Source organism: Dermacentor variabilis, chromosome 3 (genome assembly GCF_050947875.1).
Source record: "Dermacentor variabilis isolate Ectoservices chromosome 3, ASM5094787v1, whole genome shotgun sequence".
NCBI classification, from domain to species: Eukaryota; Metazoa; Arthropoda; class Arachnida; order Ixodida; family Ixodidae; genus Dermacentor; species Dermacentor variabilis.
Window position 1 is genome coordinate 124,119,427 of NC_134570.1, and position 18,945 is coordinate 124,138,371.

At 45.4% G+C, this 18,945-nt stretch overlaps 1 protein-coding gene across 1 annotated transcript in view; it reads left to right on the top strand.

Annotated features, from left to right (window-relative positions):
* Positions 1–202: 202 nt before the first annotated feature.
* The window catches only part of LOC142574727 (membrane metallo-endopeptidase-like 1), a 79,528-nt gene continuing 60,785 nt past the window's right edge, over positions 203–18,945 (top strand). Inside the window, exons 1-6 of the mRNA XM_075683751.1 lie at positions 203–513; positions 2,763–2,838; positions 8,259–8,413; positions 10,958–11,023; positions 12,305–12,396; positions 16,867–17,023. Coding sequence (XP_075539866.1) covers positions 333–513; positions 2,763–2,838; positions 8,259–8,413; positions 10,958–11,023; positions 12,305–12,396; positions 16,867–17,023 — 727 coding nt within the window. The 5' untranslated portion in view covers positions 203–332. The remainder of the gene's footprint in view (positions 514–2,762; positions 2,839–8,258; positions 8,414–10,957; positions 11,024–12,304; positions 12,397–16,866; positions 17,024–18,945) is intronic.

The following is an 18,945-nucleotide window of genomic DNA, read 5'->3' on the forward strand; positions in this document are numbered from 1 at the left end:
CTGTACTTGTTTATGCAAGGAGAGTACCTTATAACATATACAGCCGGTTTCTTTTGCTTGTTCGAGCACTGTCTCTTCTTTTTTTATTATATTAGCACCAGGTTCTTAGCCTATCCCCCACAGTGGATTTGAGCCAATAAACAAGGTATCAGCATCATCACAGCGGTCATCATTTTAGATGTCACGAGCTGCGAGAGTGGCCACGCGGAACGCGGCTGTTTGAAGAAGCAGAAGAAGAAAGCGTAGGTTGCGTAGCACCGTTCGTTGTCCTGCTGCTGTAACCAAAGCCTGTCTCGGAGCGTCCTCTTCACAAAGCACGCCACCAATTGCGCATGGCGACCGGCCAAGGGTCTCCGATCGGGTCATTGGGCGATTCGTGGAGCGACGTCGCGGACGGCGCCGAGAACGCGGAGCCGGATGCACCCCCGCTCGCCGTCGACTCCAACCATCGATCCAAGCAGCGAGCACGTCGCCGCAGTTTTCGTACGTGTGCCCAAGGCAACAAGCCGCACGGTACGTCCGTGATCCTGTAATTTGCAATAGACTTGGTTCGTGCGACTTTTGCACCTGACTGACACCTGACACTCGCGGAGGTAGCTCACATTAGCTACCTCCGCGAGTATTTCTCATTGCGGTCGGTAGTTGAAGTTGCTTCAGCGCTACAGCCACTTGTGATGTGAACAGCTCCTCAACCGTGATGTAATTCATTCGGTCTCCTCGTATATATCAGATGGCGCGACTGGCTTGGAGCTGGGCTTCTGCGCCAGACGGCTTTCAGTTGGCTTCACTCGTCCTATATAAACCACACGCGCCTGAGGTTTACGTCAGTTAGTTTTTGATAGTACTCAAAAGACCATCAACTGCTGAAGAACTGGAAGCCAGTAAGGGTCGTTGAGCTGCTGCTTTACCTTGAAACGCTACTCAAAGAACAGAGGAACATCTTCATTTGAAAGCAAGGCGAGAATTTCCACGTGTTCACTATGCCACTCGAAATACAAAGTATTGTGAACGTGTTCACATTAGGTTTGTGACATTAATTAAACGTTTGGATGCTGTGTAGTAGGGGTTTAAACCGTTATCACTGCCTAAAAAGCACTGGTTGGAACAAGCAACCAGACTGACATGAAGACGAGTGAACACATCAAGGGCAATGTTTAAAGATTGAAATTTCGTATCTGTTGTCCACGAGTAAGGTTCGCATTGACTGAGCTTCCCACATTGCTTTATATTTCCACGTGTTCACACATTCCGTTGGACTTGTTCACTTTTCGTAGTGCGCCGTCTGTGGCAGAGAACGTTACAACAGACAAGGGCGACACAACACAGTGACATGTTCTCAGGTTTTCGTCTAGTGACCCGTCACCTAACGGCGGTATCATACATATTAAGCCTGTGTTTGCTGCTTAAACCACGCGGGACGTCGTCTTGAAATCGATGTTACGTTAGCTCGTTTTTATGCGAAGCATATTACTAGAGCTCAACCCAGCTCCTCAGGCGCGGCGGTGTCGCCTTCAAGGCTGACCACGTGACACCGTGACGTCACGACAGAGGAGAAACGGGGCTGCAACTCGAGCCGTCGCTCGCGGCGGTATATAAGCAGCTGCGCTTGTTTCTAGGTGGCTTTGGCTCAACTCTTGCAAGATGGGCTGGGTGGGAATCGAACCAGGGTCTCCGGAGTATGAGACGGAGACGCTACCACTGAGCCACGAGTACGATGCTTCAAAGCAGTACAAAAGCGCCTCTAGTAAATGCGGTGTTGCCTTAGAAACGAGCTGTTTCTAAGGCTCAGGCGTGCGTCGCTTGCTCAGGCGCACATTTCGTTGCCGCGCCGAACGCTGCGTTGCTCGACGCTCACCGCGTCCAATGCGGGGCGCGTAGTCGCTGCGCCGTAGCCCATTGTCTTACACCCTTCGGCGGGTCGACGGGAACGCTGTCGCGTTTCACTCTTGAAGGCGAAGCAGAGTAACGCATGAGTTGTTTCTTCGTCTAGCCGAACCAAATATAGCCAAGCAACAGCAGTTCACAAGGCTAAACAGTGGTTCAACAACTAAAATAAAGGCTAGTATGCTTCGCATCCTGGGCTTAACCTTAGCTAAGCCACAGCCATTTTTACTTTATCATTCAATTTTCTCCCACATGGACCTTAGCAATGGGTTCAATTGAATCTTTCTTCTGCGTTTTTTCCACCACCCACCGTAGCTCTTGTATGGCGAGCGGATACGTCGCTGGATGAATTCCTTGGCACGGTGATAGCATCCAGAAAAATTTTCCAAGCCTAAAGAAGGCACGCGAAATATGAGAAATGCCGCGTGATTAGTTTCAAACGCGTGTAGCTTTCCTGTGTAGCTACGGGCTGCTGTAAGGTGAACGTCAATTATTTTCTTTGAAAACCTACCGCATGTCCTAATAAATCCCACGGAATAGTCAGAAAAGAAATCATTACAGGCAATCAGTACAAGAAGAGAAACAAGCTTCGACTAGTTTGTTATTTGGGCCCTCTTCGCGCTCAGTGCATGCCTTGAATTCGCTTTTCCAACTCGCTAACTGAAAACAATGTTAGGTTGCAGTTTAGAGCAATATACATGGCACACTGACCTGTTGATGGGAAAACTTGGTCACACGTCAGTGGGCTTTAAGAGAGGAACGTTTCAGGCAGTCAGCTAAATGACTGAATGTATAACACTATAGCAACCTTTGCATAAAATTTCACAACGCGCAGCCTCTGAGTGTCGCACACTTCTCGTGTTCTTGCCCGCACCCAGGTACCGGCCACCGGAGGCCCCTTCACGCCGTGCACTACTTCTCGTTCGCAAGGTTCGCAGGCAGACACAGCGAAGCGTGAGTGAAAGCCTGCGCAATTGAGCTCTTCTCCTGGCAGCTGTACGCGCATAAAGCGCGCCTGGTGCATGCCACTTAGCTGTCGCCGTTCTCGCACCGCCGCTTTGTTGGCAACCACGCAGCAAGCTAACCCCATGCAGAATCTTTATGCGGACAACCATCACCATGTCTCAGTAGCATTGCGATCTGCTACTGCTCATAAAGTCGTGCGTTCAGTGCCCAGCCCCGGGGTCCGGAACCCAGCGGGGGTAGAATACAAAAATGCTCATGAACTCACACTTAGGTGCGCGCTAACCTTTCAAGCGCCGTCGACGAGTCTTACTCGCTTGCTATTTCCTTTGTCATAACGTGCCAAGCACGAGTCTCTAATGCACCTCTTTGGCCGATCTTTCTAAGTTCCAGTAATGAGCTGGGTTCGTCCAATCCACTTTGACGATCTGACGAGTTTCCTCTTTCACCGCCAAGGCATCCACGGCCTGCGTTCCTACAGCAATGGTATTTAAAATGGGGCGACGGCCAGCCAAGCGTTGCTGCCCCCTGAATCGTGCAGGTTCTTAAGAAGCAGGCCTTACTCATCTGACGGCACGACGCTTTGTGGACTTTACTCCGTTCACAGCAGGCAAAGAATGTACAAGAAAGCGGAGCCTGGTCTGATGTCAAGGTCAAGACAACAGTGGCAATAAAGACCGCAAAGTAACGCGCTTCCCATGTAATGAGTGTGGTGTGGGACTTTGCCTTGTACCGCGTTTTGAGATCTATCATACCGAAGAAATGTTCTAATTCTCCGCAGCTACTCTTCGAGAACTTCCAATTTTTGAATTTACCAGTGTTCTAAAGGATTTGTGCTCTAAAATGCACCTATAGCACCATTCAATTGCTACTGAGCTGAACCCCTATCAACTATGACACTTCTAGTCAACGTAGTACGTGGTTCTTCTTATCACGAATTTTAGGATACAATTTGTGAGCTGACTCCCACCATATTTAAAACCCGCAAATATTTGCTATCTCATGAACTATTTAACCAAGCGTCATTTTCTGCGTGCTTTTTTTATTTATGCCGGCACTTAAAAGGATAAAGGACCCCCTATTGGTAAAAATTGCAAAGGACCCACCTCTCCGACGTACCGTATAGCCCGTGCACGTCTCATGGACGTTAAACCACATTATATGCTCGCAGAATATACCCACTTCATGCATGCTTTGCTTGAACTTCCTGCACGCTACCCGTCATCATGATGGCAAAGTGGTGTCAAAAATTCAGAAAAAAGTCAAATTTGCCCTGACGAAAAAGGAGACCTGTGTGGTTTATAACAGCTTTGCTCTCGGCTGGAAAATTAAGGTAAATAACTGCTTACTCTTTTGCTATATAGGTGGCGTTATTATAATTTTAGCATCAAATTCAGGCAACACTGTTGCATGCAGCCGTAGTGTGTGTATCGCGACACACACGCGCACTTAGCGCAAGGCAGAGGCCGTGAATATAATGCCTTGTCGGTGTAGTATGCGTGAGATAACCATAGTTTAACGTCAAAAAATAGTCTATAGTCGCATACAACTTCAGAAAAAAGGGGGCGTTTACTCCTCCGAGGCGGAGGCACACCAGCACCCACCAATGGGCGCGCACTCAGGACTAACGTCATCAGCCAGACGGCCGGTGAGCCCGCCGACGGAGATGATGGCCGCTCGCGCTTCAAACTGGCGAGGTCGCGTCAGCTGTGTGCTTCAGCCCCTCGTCAGGTGAATTCCAGAACTATTTGTGATGGTCTGTCATGCCGGGAATATTACTACGAGCTTACGATGCGGCATTTGTGCCGCGTGTGTTTATTCTGAGCCGTGATCCGGCGAAAGAACATTGCAGTGAGCATCGCTGGCGCTGCGCTACGCTTTGCCGGAAAACAGGATCCCGCGGCGACCGCACGAACACACATCCTGCGTGTTTGTTCCATGTTGCTTTATTTCGCTCCCGAGAGACGTTACGGCGAGAAAAGTTTTCCAAGGACTGGTGCTTACTGTTAGCCGCGAGTGTGTTCGTGTACTGTGTCACTGCGTTTTTGGTCGGACGGGGCGAAGTGATGGAGCAAAGCCATTCTCAGGAGAAATCAGAAAAGTGTGCGCGCAGGAAACAAACCTACGATTGTCTCAACAGAAAATATTTACAGAGGAAGCCTTCAACGCAAAGATTTGTCGCCGTCAACTTAGCGTGAACGATCATTGTCAGCAGTGAGATAGCCGAGCGTCTAGCGAAAGTGTACGAGCGTTGTGTAGCACCATCGATTGATTGCTGTCCACCAGTGCTCACTGCACGCGCAAGCTGTAGAATGCGTGCTGTGAAATTGTGAAAACACAAGACCAAAAAAATGTAAATTTTATGCTATTTAAAACCAAGAGTATATATTTAAAACGATGAATGAAGCATTTTTGTACCTTACTGCCTGGACCGTATTCTCGCTTATAATGGTTTATAGTGGTTGCGATAAATGCATTGTTTTATATAAGTACTTTATCAATAGCAACTGATTCTTTTTAAGCTTGGAAAACGAGTAGTAGATACGCTGTGTACATGCAAACAAGCGCAAAAGCCATGCAGGGCTGCTCTTTCTACTTTTGTCACTTGCAATGAAGCAAAAGAGGAGACGACTGGCAGAGTTGTAGAAGGCACGAGGTTATTTTTCTGTCGCTATCCGGCATGTGCTGTAGCATGAGAGCTCTACTAAATAAGTCATCAAAATACAAAAGTCTTTATTTATACCGATAATTACGCGTTTGCGGAGCACGATTTTCCGAGCGGGACTATTTTAGTCGCGGAGGCAATCGGCTGTCGCGCTTCGGTCATTTGGGCGGGGCCTCCCTTTTTTCCTAAAGTTGTGTCCGACTATAGTTGCCTTGCACACCGGATTATTTTTATAATGCGAGAGCGTGAAATTCCAAGATCCATTTAAAATTTTCTGTAAGCGAACGTAAGGTCTCAAGTTTTCACACCATGTGGCGCAGTTGCTTTAGCGTTGGGCTGCTGAACTTCGATAAATCTGACATGCGAAAATGCCGGTGCGCTTAGCTTACGTCCACTTTAAAGAACCCTAGATGGGAAAATTATTCTGCAGTGCCCCACAAAGCTGTGCCTATTATCTAATCGTGCTTTCGGCACGTAAAGCCCTCGAAAAAAAAAGGTTGGTACACAGGAAATAAAACGTTCCATTTGTTCCAACACAAATGTGAATCCCCAAAGTATAGGTCGTCAAATGAGAAGAGACTCGCTGAGCTCTGGAGATAACGCCTTTTTCCATAAACATGTTGCCAGGAGCAGCATTCATCAGTTTGTGCTAATCGTACATTAATTTCATCTATATTAGCCATATGACGCTTCCTAAATAATCACTTTAGGGCCACTAATTACAAAACTGAAGTCATTCAATGTAAATTGCAGCCCATCAATCGCAGTGCACAGCAGGCATGCACCAAAAGCATGTGCATAACTATGTGACGTAGTAGCTGGACCCATATCGCTTTACGGAGCAACTAAGTATTTGTCCATAGAAAGGACGCCTGATGTGGTCATATTTCCGTGCCGCAGCAGAGTTACCAGGCTTCGGCTCATCATGAAGCTGCTCAGTGGCTTTCGAACTTTGTTCTTAAGCACAAGCTACACGAGCTCAGGGTCGTACGTATGACGGTTTTGACGTTAAGGAGCGCCATCGTGGTGTACAAACATACGGATGCATGGCTCATAACTTCGAGTGCTTCAACTTTGTGGAAAAGTTCCGCAGTGTTTTCTTAATGTTGTAGTGCCTGCTTCGAATACTATGTACCTACTTAATGAATTTCAGCATTGGGGCTAGCTTTACGATTTCCACGAAAGGACAGGCATCGACCCATAAACAGATTTCATTCCGCGATTGAAGCACGAGTATAACTTGCAAATTATGGGTAAGATGGGGGAAACATATTATCAGACATTTAATGACAAAGCGAGTGCTAATATTAAGCCGGCTGGAGAAAAATACGTTTCTATGGCACAGTCTTGCGGCATTTTGACACTTCCCATTTGAAGCAAGTAGTGGTGGCGTATAATGCGTACCTGCGCATTTATCACCGCGCATAACCATTCAAATATTTTAGGATAATGCTAGAGTATTATATAAGAGGTGATGGGAAGAGTTTTAAGAAACGCATGGTGCAGGTGTTTTCATGCATATAAGAAGCAGACAACTATCCAGAACAATAGTAACAGAACCCAAATCAACACAGCAGTACATTGGCCCATATAATAATAGGGAACGAACGACCAACACGCTCATTTGCAAACATACAAAGGGAATTTTTGAACAAACCTCCTGCCGTATGTTATTTTTTGGTCTCGTTGAGTTCAACGTTAAACCCTAATGCCATGAAATACAACCAGGTTCTGCGCAAACTTACCTCTGAGTAATAAAATAGGGCTTTCTTTCTGTGCAATGCATCAGTCGTCCTTACAGTTGCTCGTACGTTCGTGGCATCGACACCAGGTGGACACCATGTGGTGAAAATTGTCTTTATCAAGGCGGTGACCGTTCAAAAAGCCGCTGTATTCCTTGAGCATATTTGACAAGCAATCGCTTTCATCTTTGAGCTCACAAGGTTCGCCGAGCGTTCTACCATAGCGCTTGCGCTATAATATCTCTCCCCCCCCCCTTCGCATTCCAGCTTTCTACCATAGCCCCAAATGATGCCTGTGTGGCTTGGCTTAGCTAGAATTAGTATGCTAGAGCGTGGCAAAGGCCGGAAGGGTAGCGACGAGCTTGATTTTTCTTGTCCGCTGCCGATATCCCGCGGCGCTGGAAAGGTGGCCACATCAAGATGGAAGCCTACGCTGCACAATGGCACGCGAAGTTCTCGGCAGCGACGTGCTAAGGTCATTGGCTTTAAAACCGACTCGAAAATACATATTTGTCAGATATTTTGTCTGCATGTTAGGTTAGAACTACGCCGACTTGACAACATATGTGTTGATATAGTAAGTTATGAGCTTACATGAAATGATGCGGCATAATATTGAAGAAAGCTTTAAATATCTCAAGTTGTCTTGAATCCTAAATTCAAATCTATCAGAAAAAGTGCGATGAAGGGCTCTAGAGAAAATTTTAGTTTGATCATGGGTTATATAGCACTCCACACTCGCTACAAGAGCTATTCTGCGTACCACCTAGGCCAGAGTATGGCAGCGGCGGCCCATACTAGACCACCTTGACCTCTCATTTATCAGCACAATCCTATAGCCTCTTCAGGCATCAATAAACTTATTTTCTTTCTCTCAGAACTCCAAAGTGACTGAGTCACTGCGACTGCTCTAAGGCGCACCATAAAGCAGCTGTGTGGTTGTCAGATTGTAGATCAGGCAGTTCGGTGGTGGCCACACTATATGGCTTCCATGCTCTCCGCAGTGGCCGGAGAGAATCCATCAGCTCTGCGGCACAGCTGCAACATGAAGGCAGCGGGGCCATGGAAGCTCCACTGCTGAGCGCCTTATTCCTCCTCACCAGCTTGCTCTTCCTGGTGTCGCTGCTCAGCCTCTACTATTCCATGGCCTTCAGTCACAGTGAGTTTGATCATCCTTCGTCACACATAACCCCGCTCTCTGAAGGTAGAATGTTGCTGTCTAACCGCTTTAGGAAATAAAACTGAGAGCACCAGAAACACAAAGAGACGGAGCTGAAACCCCTCAGCACTTTCGTTCTGAATAAGGTGGTTCTTAAACATCCTTACTTTCGACTTACTATATCTACTTCTCTATTTTGCTGAAGTAGAGAAAGCCCAGCAGCGCGGAAGTTCTTCATTTAAATGAGAGCGCTGAGGAGTTCATCTCCGTCCATTCGTGTTTTTATTGCTCTCAGTTTCAGCAGTGCAGTACCGCAAAGGCCGAGCATGCAATCTTGTTAATTTAGAACTGTCAGTCGATCTTAACTTTCCTCAGTCAATTCTCTGGTCACGTGGTGAGCACAACGTGGCCGCTAGCATGTTCTGTGATGTACAGGCTGTGTATCTGCATTCTTAGTGTAATGCATTCAGGAAGCTACTGATATAAACGAAAAAAAAATTATCGTATGTAACAATAGCGGGCCTTGTCTACTTTGCTGCATATATAACTGTATATTGTGTGGTTGGTACTGTATTCTCAATACATGGTCGTGGTGCGTACTAACGTATTCAATGCTGCTTTGAAGATTCCTGAACCGCAGTTTCTTGTTGTATACACGAGGTTATATGATTGCTAGAAAAACCAGTCAATTTGCATCGCTTGAAATTTCGACTGTATGTTTACATACACCACTGCATAGCTGTGCGACCTGGAGTTGTATCTGTGTCGTGCCAGCTGGCGAGAGCCGCGGTAAAATTATAGTCTGAACCAGACACCCAGGACATAAGTTTAATTTGCTTTTTTGAAAATGCCTAATTCAATAACACCCAATTATTTTCTGTCTAGGATGCGCATCATCGAATATATAAAGTTTCTGAACCACGATAAATTGAATGATGCGAGTTCCAAATTTTGAACCACTGAAGCTTCATAGTGTTTTCAAGATTTGCTGCTTCGAGGTGCATAGTTGGCACAAATTTATGTGCCACTGTCTGGAAAGTTAATACCACATGTTGTAAAGCATGTTGATGTTGAACTACATCTAAAGTATCCTGTCTGCCTAAGCCTTCATACAAATGCTTCTGAGCCAACTGTGGCGCCGCAATGTCGACATTGCTGTGAGAACTAGAAATGAGAACCCGTCGGCGCGTATTCTCCTATCGAAGCTCTTCCACCGCATGCAATTTCACTTTTGACTTGGCGTAAGCACTCGTTCTCTTATTTATCTCAAATAGCTTGAGACAGGCCTCACGTATTTTTGTCTGTATTGGTAGCTCTTTGCAATAATAATTTTATTCAGCGCAATCTTTTCGAAAAAAATTGACTAGTGGAAGTTTTGTATCCCTTCGTATTTCTTTTCTCGTACTTACAGCACCCTGCCTTCTTTTCTGAAGAAATATTTATACCTGTTCTCTGAAGTTAAACACCTTTACTACCATGTTCACGCTCTAAGAAGAAAAAGTTGCACTTATCGACTTCCTCTTTCTGAGGCTTCTTCTCGTTCAACCTTGCTTTGCAGTGTTCGCAGACTTCTGCCCCTACATAACTTTGATTCTTGTTAGACGGTAAGTGAGCGTGCATCAACGCGGAGTACAAGGATTTTCACGAATTAAGGCAAAGATGTTGCTACTCCCCCCAGAATGACTTGCCAGAGATCCCCTTGTTCTTAGAATTTGAGAAGTTCTTAGCTGACGCAGTCAAAACACACCATGTCATCCATGACAAACTCGCTTCGAGTCTCTCGAGTTAATATATACATGGTGGTTCCGCTGTGCACTTTATGCCTAAACATTCTTTATGTTCGGTTCCATGACCCATACAAGGTCGTTGGAAAGAAAAATGTGGGACATATATTCAGTGGCTCCTACGACCTCAAAAGAACGTGAATAACGCTCTTCGCCTGAACTTACAGTGGGTACATTCATGCGCTATTGCTGTACTAAGTGCACTGTAAGAAATGATGCAGTAAATGACGAGTAATCTCTAGCACTACGACGGTCTGTACACGGCAGTCAATCGAATCGCGGCATAACCACGAGCAATTTCTTTTAACCTGTGTATGTGATACTCGTGACCCTCACTCCTTTCTTGTCCACGGCAATAGAAACATCGTGTCGGAATGACACCGATGGCTTGTCAGAAATTCATGATCGTTGAAGTGATGGCTTTTTTTACAGTGCAGTACGAGCGATATTCTGCTCAGGCAGCCGCTGAAAAACAACTCATGAAATTTGAACAAACATTACTTCTGAACAGGTACCCTGTGGATCTTAAATGGGTAAACTTGTCGAACAATATCGGGAATCTAGTGCGCATACAATAGGTATCGTTGCCGCTACTATTCTGGACTAGTGTGCTGCAGTGCCGTAAAAAACGCCCAAGATTACAATGCTTAAGAGTAATTCCTCATACAGCTCTAGAAAGGCTCCTGGCAGGACGTGAAGATGGTGGTAGTGGCACGAGTTTACTGTAATATTTACGGGAATTTTGTGGCATGTTTTTCAGTTCGACGTTGGTTGAAACTGACTGAAGAGTACGACGATTGTCGAACGAAGTTCTGCTGCGTCTTTGGTGAGTATTTTTATATGAAACACAGTTGTGCAGCCATCGCTTGAAAACATGCATCTTGTACTTGCAAACATGCATTCATTGCCCATGGTCTGCATGAACATTGAAAACATTGCTTTGCCTTTATCCTTTCTACTGCTTGAGTGTAAGAACGGTCATGTGCCTAGAGTATAACATAAACAAACTTCAGTAAAGATAAGAATGCTAGTATTATTTGATATAGTTTTGTTCTACCGCAAGCCTAAATGCTGCACCGCATAGATTTTCAGGAAACAAAGAACGAAAGGAACACATTAGGTCCGCTCTTTCGGCCATCCGCAAGTTTATTGCATGCAGCTGTTTCGCAGAGCTATAGTGGCTTTAGTGCATACTGGCTCCCGTAAATGCTTAGTCAGCAGCAGAGAAATCTATGCTATTTTATGTTACTCATACAATATAGGGTAATATGTGGTTGTCGGTTTTCAGAAGAAAAGCTTTCCCAAAAAATTTAAGTGAGAAGGCCGACTGAACGATAGTATATTGCAGTCTTAAGAATATGTTTCTTATGTTGAATATAGTTTTTAACATACGATTAGTTGCAACGTTATCAACTGTACCTTTGTTCTCAGCACACTCACGCTCTTTCATGAGCCACGAGAAATGTTCATCGTCCACGTTCAGAACCGCATGTACGGACACCATACCTAGTCGTAAACTTGACTTGCCTCCACAGCCGCCTGCACAGCCGCCTGTGGTGGCCCCATCCAAGCGGTCTGCGCTGCTTGTCTCCCATGACAAAATGAAACTAACGGAAGTGCCAGCAGCAGAGAAGTTGTCGGTTGGTGGCGGGCTCAGCGGACAATTCTCGAGGCGAATACTGTCCTAGCAGCTGGCGTTTCGAGCTGACGAGCGGCTTAATACATAAAACGGTTTGGTATGCTTTTTTTTTCCAAAGCATACCGCAATATAACGAGCAGTTGAAGTGTTATGTAACAAATAATACCGTGAGATAAAATCTCCCGTAAGGCTTTAACGCTCTGCAACGCTGTAAACGTAAGTTGAAGCAGTAGTATGTGGTAGCTCATGTCTGTTCTTGCACTTCTGGCGCTACTTCATGTCCCCGTATGAGAGACCGACTACTTCCTTGGCTGTAGCGATACAGACAAATAGTACATATTTAGAATTGTAACTGAAAGTTTCGCACGTCAAGGTGGTGTTCTAAGTTTAATAACAAAATTATGCAAATGACAGCCGCCACTCCAGATGAACAAGCTATATTTGTGGAACTATTCTCACATGGTGCAGGCACCCGTGTGAAAAGCGTGCGCAACGAATCCACCAATCTCTGCGAGGACATCTACACGCCCATGTGTTCCACCGTGGATCTTACTTGCCCCGTGAGTATATCGAAATTCTCTGATTTACACCACGTAGTCTGTTCAGAGTGGTTTTGTAGCTGCTAAGCATAGAGAGCGAGAGACAAAGAAATATGTTGAAATGATTAAACCAACTAAATTGAGTCGACATCCCGGCCCTGCAAAAGTGTAGGGCCAGCGAAGCTGTTGAAAACCACCACTGCGACTGGTGATAGGGCATATGCAATGCTTTAGGGTAATGGTAGCAAAAGTAATTCAGAGTAATGGTAGTAATAGAAATAGTCGTAAATTTGACAGGACGCCGCCGCTGGTTGTATTGCCGTTTCTTTTCGTTTTGCCGCACCTCGCATTCACGCTGGTCTTCTGGAGTCCCAATTATGCGTTGCCTACCCATAGCGCGCTGTTCCAGCAACAATGACATCATTTGCTAAGCTGGTTGATTTATGATAGGCTAGTGAAGTCACTCCCCGCGTCGGAAGCTGCCGTCGCCGAGGCAGGTTCTGCAACAGTAATCTTTGCCGGGAAAGGTTGTGCGTATGTTACGTGCTTCGCATTGTTAACCGGAGCGCCTTATCATCAATATGTGGTTTCGATGCTTGTTTTGTGTTTGTTCTTTATTGAAACAATTGCTGTGTTGCATGTTATTCACGTGATACTAAAGAATGTATTCACTTTTCGCTTCAGCCGATCAAAGGTCTTTTTAATCGCTTCATTCATTCAAATAATTTTATTCAGTGCCCTAGGATTTGGTGGGGTGGGCGTGGACTCCGCCCAGGTTTCGGCCAAGGGTTGTTGACCCTTAGCTTCCTCGGGTCGCTGGACGGCCCAGAGTTGGTGCTGCAGGCCCGAGCTAAGCAACGCAGACTCCCAGCGCGTGGAGGCTGTCGCTATTTGAGGCTGCATCACCGTTATCCTGTATTACAGTCGTACATTCACATAGAATATGCTCCAGCGTGCCTCTAGAGTTTCAATGTCTGCCCTTGTCCGTTGGGTATAAATCTGGGTGTATTACGTGCATAATAGCTGGACTCGGATAAGATCTGGTCTGTAACTGCCGCCATTCTACAGACTGGTTTTTGCTTAATAATCGCTTGACCTATTCTTTTTTTTTCCCTGAGGACGCACCAGAAAATATCCAAGCCAACTAGAGGCTAAGAGTTTCACTGTAAAACAGATTAACCAGTACGATTAGCTCACGACCTGGAATGGTTGATATTAATGTTAGAGTTGAGCGTCATTCAGGAAATGCAGTATTGCTAACAACTCTATCAAGGGAACAAGATTAAACTTTTATTTTGCCTGATGAAGCAATGAGCGACCACGTTGAGAAGAACACTAATCAAGAGCACTAAAGCAATCTAGACTTTTTTTTTTCAAGACACGTGTTGCAGTTGTTTGGTGAAGAAAAGTTGGCTATAAGCATAATCAGGAACAAAATTTTATTTCTTTGAATTTGTAGCATTTGTACCACTATGTCGCGACAAATGGCAAAGTCTTTTCGAGGGTTGCGACTCTTTTTAGAGCGCAGATCTTAGGCGCCAGTTCCTGCATTTCACGTCGGTTTCCTCCCTCGGCGTAAGTGAGCGAACGAGCACAGCGAATGATGAAAGAGCGAAAACAGGGCGCGGCAGGTGTTGAAATAGGCCGATAGCGAAGAGAGCGCGAAGAGGAAAGCGGGGGAGTAGGGTATGGCGAAAGCGTCAGAGGAAAAGCATAGTGCCGCGCAAAACGCGTTCCGCGGCGATGACCGCTACGATACGGCACCAGAGTACAGAGTTGTCGTCAGTTCACAGTTGGAATGCGGCGAGCGCGTAAGCCAACACCATAATAGAAAGAAAGCGCTGCATGATGGAGGTCTATCTGCGGCAGCTGCTGCGAACCGCACCCACGCGTTGCTTCTCGCGATCTCCCGATTAGCGAGGCAGTGGCGCCACACTTCGCTCCGTTGCCAATGTGCCACACAGCACCTGTCCCGTTCGTGTCCCTTTGTGCTTTTCATGAAATTCTGTGCTAACACGGTGTTAAATATTGATTGAACCAACGTTTTGCTCTTCGAACGAGACATTGTCTGCGCCAGCCAATAAATCGCTGCTCCACATTCGCATTAGGGAGTGTCGTGATCATCGGTGAATATTTACAGCGAAGTTGTATATGACTAGGGTTCCGTGCATTTTTGCACGGAACCCAAGAGTTATCATCTTGAATGACTCATATTGGCACATGGATGACCGCGGAGCGCTTTAGTATTCATGCTCCCGTAAGCAAGAAAAAAAATGTAATGGCTCATAACTCCGTAAGGCAGATCTACAAGCCCCAGCAAAGTAAAGCGAACAGTGCTTAAATGCTTTCTAATCACACATACAACATACAGAACAGCATGTACTAAACTGCTATCAATTGCTCCTGCCTCCGTGAGCAGTGGCACATACCCCAGTAAGCAAGCAAAAAATGCAATGAGTCATAGTCCCGCACGGTTCGTGGCTACTCACTTTGCGTGAATTAGATGCGATGACACTACCGCTGTTGTCATTGTCAGTGATTTCAATGTGGATGTGTCGGTACCTAAAAGCGAGCGGTGTACGCGTTCCATGTCGCAGGCAAATCGCTTGCGATGCCACACTGATCCGTCCCAACCGACCACTCAGTGGTGTACGTGCATCTATTTTACATTATCAAAGAACGTGATTGTGGTTGCTAGTGAAATAATGACCACCCATTAAGACACTAGACGAGTTCGTACCTTTGTTCAAAATTATGTGTCACCTCCTTGTCGTGTGCTAAACAGCTTCGCTCGTCAGCTACCTTCACAGAGTGGAATGACTCATGATTTAAAGCGAAGCTGCGTATGGCTAGGGTTCCGTGCACTTTACATTACCAAATTACTTTGAACTCAACAAATTCAGCGTTTTCTTGCTTCAGGATGCAATGGTGCTTTGTGGTTATCAGTGAAATACTCGCGCAAGAATTTCTCTTACGAATTTGACTAGCGACGGGACTATAGCGTATCTCCAACTGTATACCTAGAGCATACTCATTATTTCTTGTATACTTGACACTTGTTTAACTTTTGCAAATTTTGAGGCAAGTTTTATTCCTGCGTTTCATGCTTTAGATTTATGTAACAAGATAAACCTGCACTTGGTAGTGTTATTCCAGGGCTGCCTCACATCATTTTGTTTCAGCAGCTGCTGTTGCGAGGAGCTTCTTCAAAGCGCTTGTTTGCATGCGCCTGTAAAACCCCATCGTCTTATAAACCTACCGTGTGTCCGTACCTTCTGCGTAAGCGATGTCGGTTCTTAGAAAACTATTAATTGAGCGTCGCTTACTATGGATATGCCTCGGTGGTTTACATTGTTCGATGCTTTAAGCATATTGCATCTGTTAAAATATTGTTGCGTTTATAGTTGTTCCGTTTTCATTGCGTACTGCGAGAATTCTTTTCATCGTTCGAGAGAAATGTAAGATCATATTTAGGAACAACCCTAGGGCAAGAGGTTTCACTGACAAGTTTCGCTCACAGGCTAGCGCTGGTAAACGCCGCGCTATTGCAACCACACATGTGTGAATTGATCATGATGTTCGTGTAAAGAAATTATTAAAGGATATGAAAATTCACTATTTCTTTCCAATATGCATCTTCTACTGTACCGAGAAAACGGTTTTTATAAACAATTTTATTGGTTAGAACATACCTATCACTTTCAGCGTTCATTCTGACAGACAACTAGACGCACCAATTCTCTCAGTATTGTGTCGTTTCTTTGTCGCTTGGACTGCGTTTTTTCATTTTTTTTTCCATTTTACATTGAATTTCGTATTAACACAGAGGACTCACTGCACAGCTTGCTACTAATATTCTTTAGTTTGTTGCGGTTAAATTACTGGTCCTGTTCTCTGCTAGTACGCGTTTATTTTTTTATCCCCTTGCATGCATACTCTGTATAAACTAAGTAGTGCTCTTCTTGTGGTGTTCTCTCGTAATGTGCATATGACAATGTAGTTTCTTTACCCACCTCTTCCATGTCTTGTAATAAAGACAGCAGTATATGTAAAGAAAGGAAAACTCGCTACCCTTACGAGTCACCTAAACATTTCAAGTGAGAATAAAGAGATAGCTTCTCAGCTTAGGACCACGGCTAGTCTGCGTCGACGCATTTGCCTTTCAGTTGCCTTTCCACGTGGTCAAAAAATGTGGCATGGCAACAATTCGCACTATGTGGCGTGTCCATGAAAGTTCTACTTAATGCTCAAACTCAGCGCTTCAAAGCGTGAGCATTACGTGAAACTTTTAGTTTGTCACAACTCCGTCCAATATACAGTTTGCAGCCGCGTGCGTGCTAGCCAGTAGCATGAAAATTACACGACAATGTGTGCCTTTAGTTGATTTACACGCTAAGCGCTTTTTATGTGCCGGGATTCCGTGCAACCTTTAGTCGGTGCAAATAATAGGCGTTTCTAAAATTATATGACGCGCTCACTTGCTCTTGGCAGGACGGCGAGATTACATCCGAACACCGTACGTGGACTGTATCCGAGGCGCTGACCAGGCGACTGCTCGGACTCGCTGAAGTGCTCGGTTCGCCAGAAGCGCTCGAGAATCCGGCCAGCAACGTTTCCGCTCTCCTCTTTCGCTCTTGCCTTGCCAGAGGTACAAACAACGGCATTGGGTGCAGATTTACCCGTTGTCATAATGAATAAATATAGAGCAGGAATTACAGCGCATACCTGTAAACTCAACTTGTTACCGAGCGTTTACTGCGCGCTAGATTTTATAGGCGTGAGTGCCAGAATAAACAAACTGACATGCCATCCCGGCCCTGCGGAAGTGTATGTCCAGCGAAGCTGTTGAAAACCATCACTACAACTGCTGAAGGAGATACGCAATGCTTTATTGCTTTAGTGCAGTGATAGTATCGTTAATTTAAATCAATGGTAGTAATGAGAGTAAAGATAATTTTCGTAGCATGCCGCCGCGTGTCGTATTGCCGTCTCTGTTCCCTTTGCGCGCCCCTTGTACTACGCCGCTCTTCGGGAGTCCTACCTATGCGTTGCGTACCGATAGCGGTGCTGCAACAACAAAGAAATCAGTTGCTAGGCATATTCTTTTATATATTGAAGGCTTTAGTGACTACATTCCCCACGTCGCAAGCTGCCGACGCCGAAGCAGCCTGCGCAACAGTAGTCTTCCCCTGCAAAAGCCTATAGGCTTACATACATGACTTGTCGAACGTACCAACGTATTCGCTGGTGTCCGTGTGCCTTCCAGAGAGTACTACACAATTCGTGTCGCGGATGCGATCTCATTACACACTTCAGGGAAAGCATAGAACAGATAGAATAAACGGTAACATTTGATTAAGTTCCAAATCATGCAGGCCCGTCTCGCGCCGAGCGATAACTTCAATTTGTTAGCACGTTAAGTGCAGTCCCCGAAAAAAGAAGGATAAGGAAGGACATGAGTCAATATACTCCGCGCTGAAATACGCATACGCGTATCAAATTATTAAAATATCTGAGAGGAATTTCAGCTTTAAGCTGAATCGTGGATGTTTACACAGGCCTAACGCTACGCATCCAGCTGTGCCACGGCTTCGCCTCACAGCACGCGTGTTCGTACTGTATGCCCTCAGCGCAGGCAGCGCTGAGGGCATACAGTACAAACATACGAACAGTACGAATATATATATATATATATATATATATATATATATATATATATATATATATATATATATATATATGTTCATTTAATTGACCAACAGTATTTTTTTGGTTTCGCATTTTCGCCTCCATTTATTACGTCATTATCCTAGTGCAAGTCTACACGTGCTGCAAGACGGTTTTCTATGCATCCATGCCCACATGAACAGAAGCGCGCGTAGATATGGAATTTCAGGAAGAACAGCTTGAGTGGAAATGCATAGTATCTAGAACAAAGAAGCTTTTAAGACCACCAAGCCGATTAAAAAAAAAGTTATGTCTAAGCTGTGGCATCCCTCAAGCCTGGGCTTTGTGGTAACAATTAGCGCCGAACCTCCAAATATTTTTGTTTTTTGTGTCGCGAGATACATTAGTTCAAAATTTAGTGATGCTTATAGGTCTCTGCTCCTAGTTTTATGAGACCGCTTTTCCAGGCGCCATGCATAAGAGGTGTCGCAGACCCCCTTGCAAATTCAACCATTGTGCTGCGCGCTCAATGTCTCATACACGCTAAATGCAAGGACATTATTCTGCAGTAGAATAGCGCAATATTCAATGTAGTAATCTAGATATTGTAAGGAAGATGACGAACGTGCGCACAGAGTCAGCAGCATGGGCAGTATCAAGCGCGCAGCAGAGGCTCGAGCTCGGGAACTACTCGGTGCATCCCAGGACCGGCGGTCGCTACGAACCCCAATAAATCTCCTTTATAATATTTTTAACATTCCTCACACGTGCTATTGATGAGCCATTTTCGTACTTCGCGTTCTGAGGCAATGTGATTTGTGTTCGAACAGTGGGAGTCACACAGCGTCAGAGCACCTGAGATTTTAGAGCTGCAAATGGCAGTCACCTGGCGAAGAGGTCAGG